This window comes from Callospermophilus lateralis, unplaced genomic scaffold, assembly GCF_048772815.1.
Source record: "Callospermophilus lateralis isolate mCalLat2 unplaced genomic scaffold, mCalLat2.hap1 Scaffold_45, whole genome shotgun sequence".
NCBI lineage: Eukaryota > Metazoa > Chordata > Mammalia > Rodentia > Sciuridae > Callospermophilus > Callospermophilus lateralis.
The window spans coordinates 13,441,406-13,444,589 of NW_027514398.1; the positions used below are offsets into that span (position 1 = coordinate 13,441,406).

Below are 3,184 nucleotides of genomic sequence, written 5' to 3' on the forward strand. Positions count from 1 at the left end.
GCACTGTGAAGAATTCAGCTGCTTCAACAAGTTGTGTTATCGTTTTTATAAGCTAAGACAGTACAGGCAAATGGAATTCTTAGAACATTACCTGAAAATAGATTTTAAAGACAAAGGTCCCAATTCATTCTTACCTATAGACACCAAGTTAATCTGTCTCAGACAGCAAATGCTGAATTTACACACTGGAGTTTCTGGCAGCATTCTGTACATTTACAATTAATTTATAATTAAAATAAACAAGAGAGCTGTCAGATCTATGAGATGGATTGTTCAAATCTGTGTAGGGTGGAGAATTGCTTTGGGGCCACTGCATAAGTGCTCACTGCTGCTTCTCAAAGGCAAAAACCAAGTAAATACTTGTAGCTTCCCATTCTGATTTACTTAAGGTTCCCAAAGGTAACCTTATGTGACTGTTCTTCACGTACTCTGCTGCATGTTCATAGTCATCCACCTTCTCAGAGATGAGCTTGGAATTCTCATTTGCAGGATAAGGCTCCAGGGCCTGCATTCGTTTTAATAGCATTTTATTTTCATTGTTCTTAATTTTTTCTTCATAGAATTCCAGAAATGTTTTTATGTAGACCAGTTTCATATTGTACTTCTTTGCCATTTCAGTTAGCAATGGAAAATAGACCAAGAATTCAGGAACATCCACAACACCTTCCAAGTTGAAGTCATATTTGCAGCCAAATAAGGGATAATGTCCTTTCTTCTCAAACTTCACAGTATAGATTTCATTTCCAAATGATTCTGTTTCTGAAGCTTCAAGGCGTCTTATCAGCTCAAAGCTGTTAGGAGTTGTACCAATAAAATAACTTCCAGGACCGAGTCTCTCACAGGCATTTCTGAGCATCATGTCGGCCTGCTCAGAGGACTCAAATGAGTAATGATAGACAAACTGACAACTACAGATGTCAAAGCGCACTTCTGGGTCACGAAATTTGTCAGCCAAAAGTTTCTTTGAACAGTCAGCAGTTATAAATTCTGCATTAAAAATATATTCATCACGACGATTTTTCATGTCCTCGTACCGCTGCTGACACTGTTTGACAGAAATATCAGCAATATCAGTACAAATGAGCTTGCTAATTCTTCCCTTTCTCCACTTTAGCAAATTTCCACCTTTACCACATCCCAGGTCCAAAACAGTGATATCACGATTTTTCCTCTGTCGTACCTTTTCCAAAAATTCCCCTATAAGCACACTTTTAATGCAATTATTAAAGTTTCTTAGGTAAAAAATACGACTTTGACTACGCTTGTCCAAACCAACTTACTTAAGCTCATTATAGTGGGCAGCTACTGTTGAGCTGTGTCCTCCTTCCAAGTTCTTCTGCCTTTCAGGAACATCCTCAAGTTCTACTTTTCTCTTTTTCTGAGTGCCATCTCCAGTCGAAGGTTCATCTTTCAGATCATCAGTTTCCACTTTCCTTTTCCTTGAAACACCTTCAACATCACCAGAACCTTTTTCCTCTGGGACAATTTCAACATCAAGTTTTCTTTTCTTGGATGGACTGTCTTCCTCATATCTGGAACTTTCCTCTACAAGATCATCTTCAAATTCTTTTCTCTTCTTTGGTGTGTCTACTTGCCCACAGACAGAAGTCTTTACAGAAAACCCAGGCCCAGAAGCTATTGTGGTTTCATCAATACTGAATGAAGTCTCTGTTTCAGAATTTACTGATGTTTTTGCCTGTTCAAGAGCCATTTTTTAATATTCCTCAGCTTTTGCAGAATTTTCTATTCTTGATTATTTGAATCGATGATAAAACTTCATGAACCAACAGGGAAGCGCGGGGTGCGGAGCGAGGCTGTGGACCACGCCTCCGGAGCCGGCTCCGCCGCAGGCCTACACCTCCCGGAACCAGTTCGCCGCCCGGCCGCCAGCTCGCCTGTCAAGCCTGGGCACGCGACCACGCCACAGAAGGGCTGCCACAGAAGGGCCTCCCCAGCCGCGATCCCCTTAAGTCACCCACGCGGCCTAACGCTGGACCTGGATTCATGCTTCTGCGGCGCCGCTCCGACAAAACGAGCCTGCTCCGGACCTCATGCTGGGCCCGCCCCAGGCGCGCGCTGCTGCGGCTCTGCGACTGTCGCGCGGGCCCGCGCGATGCGGAGGAGCCATAGCCAGACCGCACGCCCCGAGCAGCACCCATTCTGCCCAGCGCCCGGGGCTCCAAGCGGCCGGTGCGGAAGGCGCACGGCTCGTGCGAGGCGAGCCCGGCCTGGAGTCAGCGCGCTCTTTCTGCTGCCTCCTCCAGCCGACAGGCTAACAACAAAACAGCACCGGGCGTCCACCGCTCCTACGGCCACACTCACCTACACAGCCCTGGGCAAACTCTTAAATGCATACAGTGTAGCTTTCTTTATCTCAATCCCGGTACTTCCGCTTTCCCTTTTACTTTCTTTGTAACAAGGGAGAACAGTGTGAGTTAAGAACAAGGCAAACACCAGCGAAGCAAATTCAACATGACATATACCTGTTCAGTCCCATGAGAGCCCTCTTGGGGCTGAAGCTGGGGCCTTGTCTGTAGCTGTCCTAGCTTCCCTCTGTCACAGCTAAGACTCTATACCCTCTGCCTCCAAGGCTGCCCATCAGGTACCTTTCATCAGCTTTCAACTCACTTAAAAATGATTTGAAGCAGCACTACATTTAAGAAAAAAGAAAAGGCCTGGCAGATTTTTAGTTAAGGGCAAAAATAAAACAAGTTTACATTTGTGTCCCAGATATTTTTTTCAAAATATAGTTTGGTGAGTGGAGAATGGCATCTTGGGAAAAATGTGGCCCCAGAAGACCAGACTCCTAAAGGGGCAAAGGTGGGAAGCTCTGCGTTATGACCCTGTTTTCCTTTAAAAGGACCTATGGCAGCCATGGAGATTAGGGAGAAGGAGGGAAGGAGGACAAGTGGGGAAGAGAATTCCCGTTCAAGAAATCCGGTGGTTTTCAGCAAGGTCAAAAGTCTGAGAAATCTGTAGTGCCTTGGGGACTGGGACTAAGAAAATGTGACTTGCCAAGGTCAAGATTCCTCACACAGATTCAAATTCTAGCCTTCGGGGGGTAGTATTTCATGAGAACAGAGGAAGAGGTGGCATGAATAGATGACATTTCACAAGGTAGGAGACAGGCAGCCATGCACTTGTGCAGTGATTCCAGGAGAGACCTTTCCAGAACAAACAGAGT

At 45.4% G+C, this 3,184-nt stretch overlaps 1 protein-coding gene across 1 annotated transcript; it reads right to left on the reverse strand.

Moving 5' to 3' along the window:
• Positions 1 to 255: 255 nt before the first annotated feature.
• Positions 256 to 1,783, reverse strand: LOC143389126 (mRNA cap guanine-N(7) methyltransferase-like). The gene is given in 1 exon segment (XM_076842399.2): positions 256 to 1,783. A coding segment is annotated over 1 exon segment (1,389 nt). The 5' UTR covers positions 1,712 to 1,783; the 3' UTR covers positions 256 to 322.
• Positions 1,784 to 3,184: the final 1,401 nt, after the last annotated feature.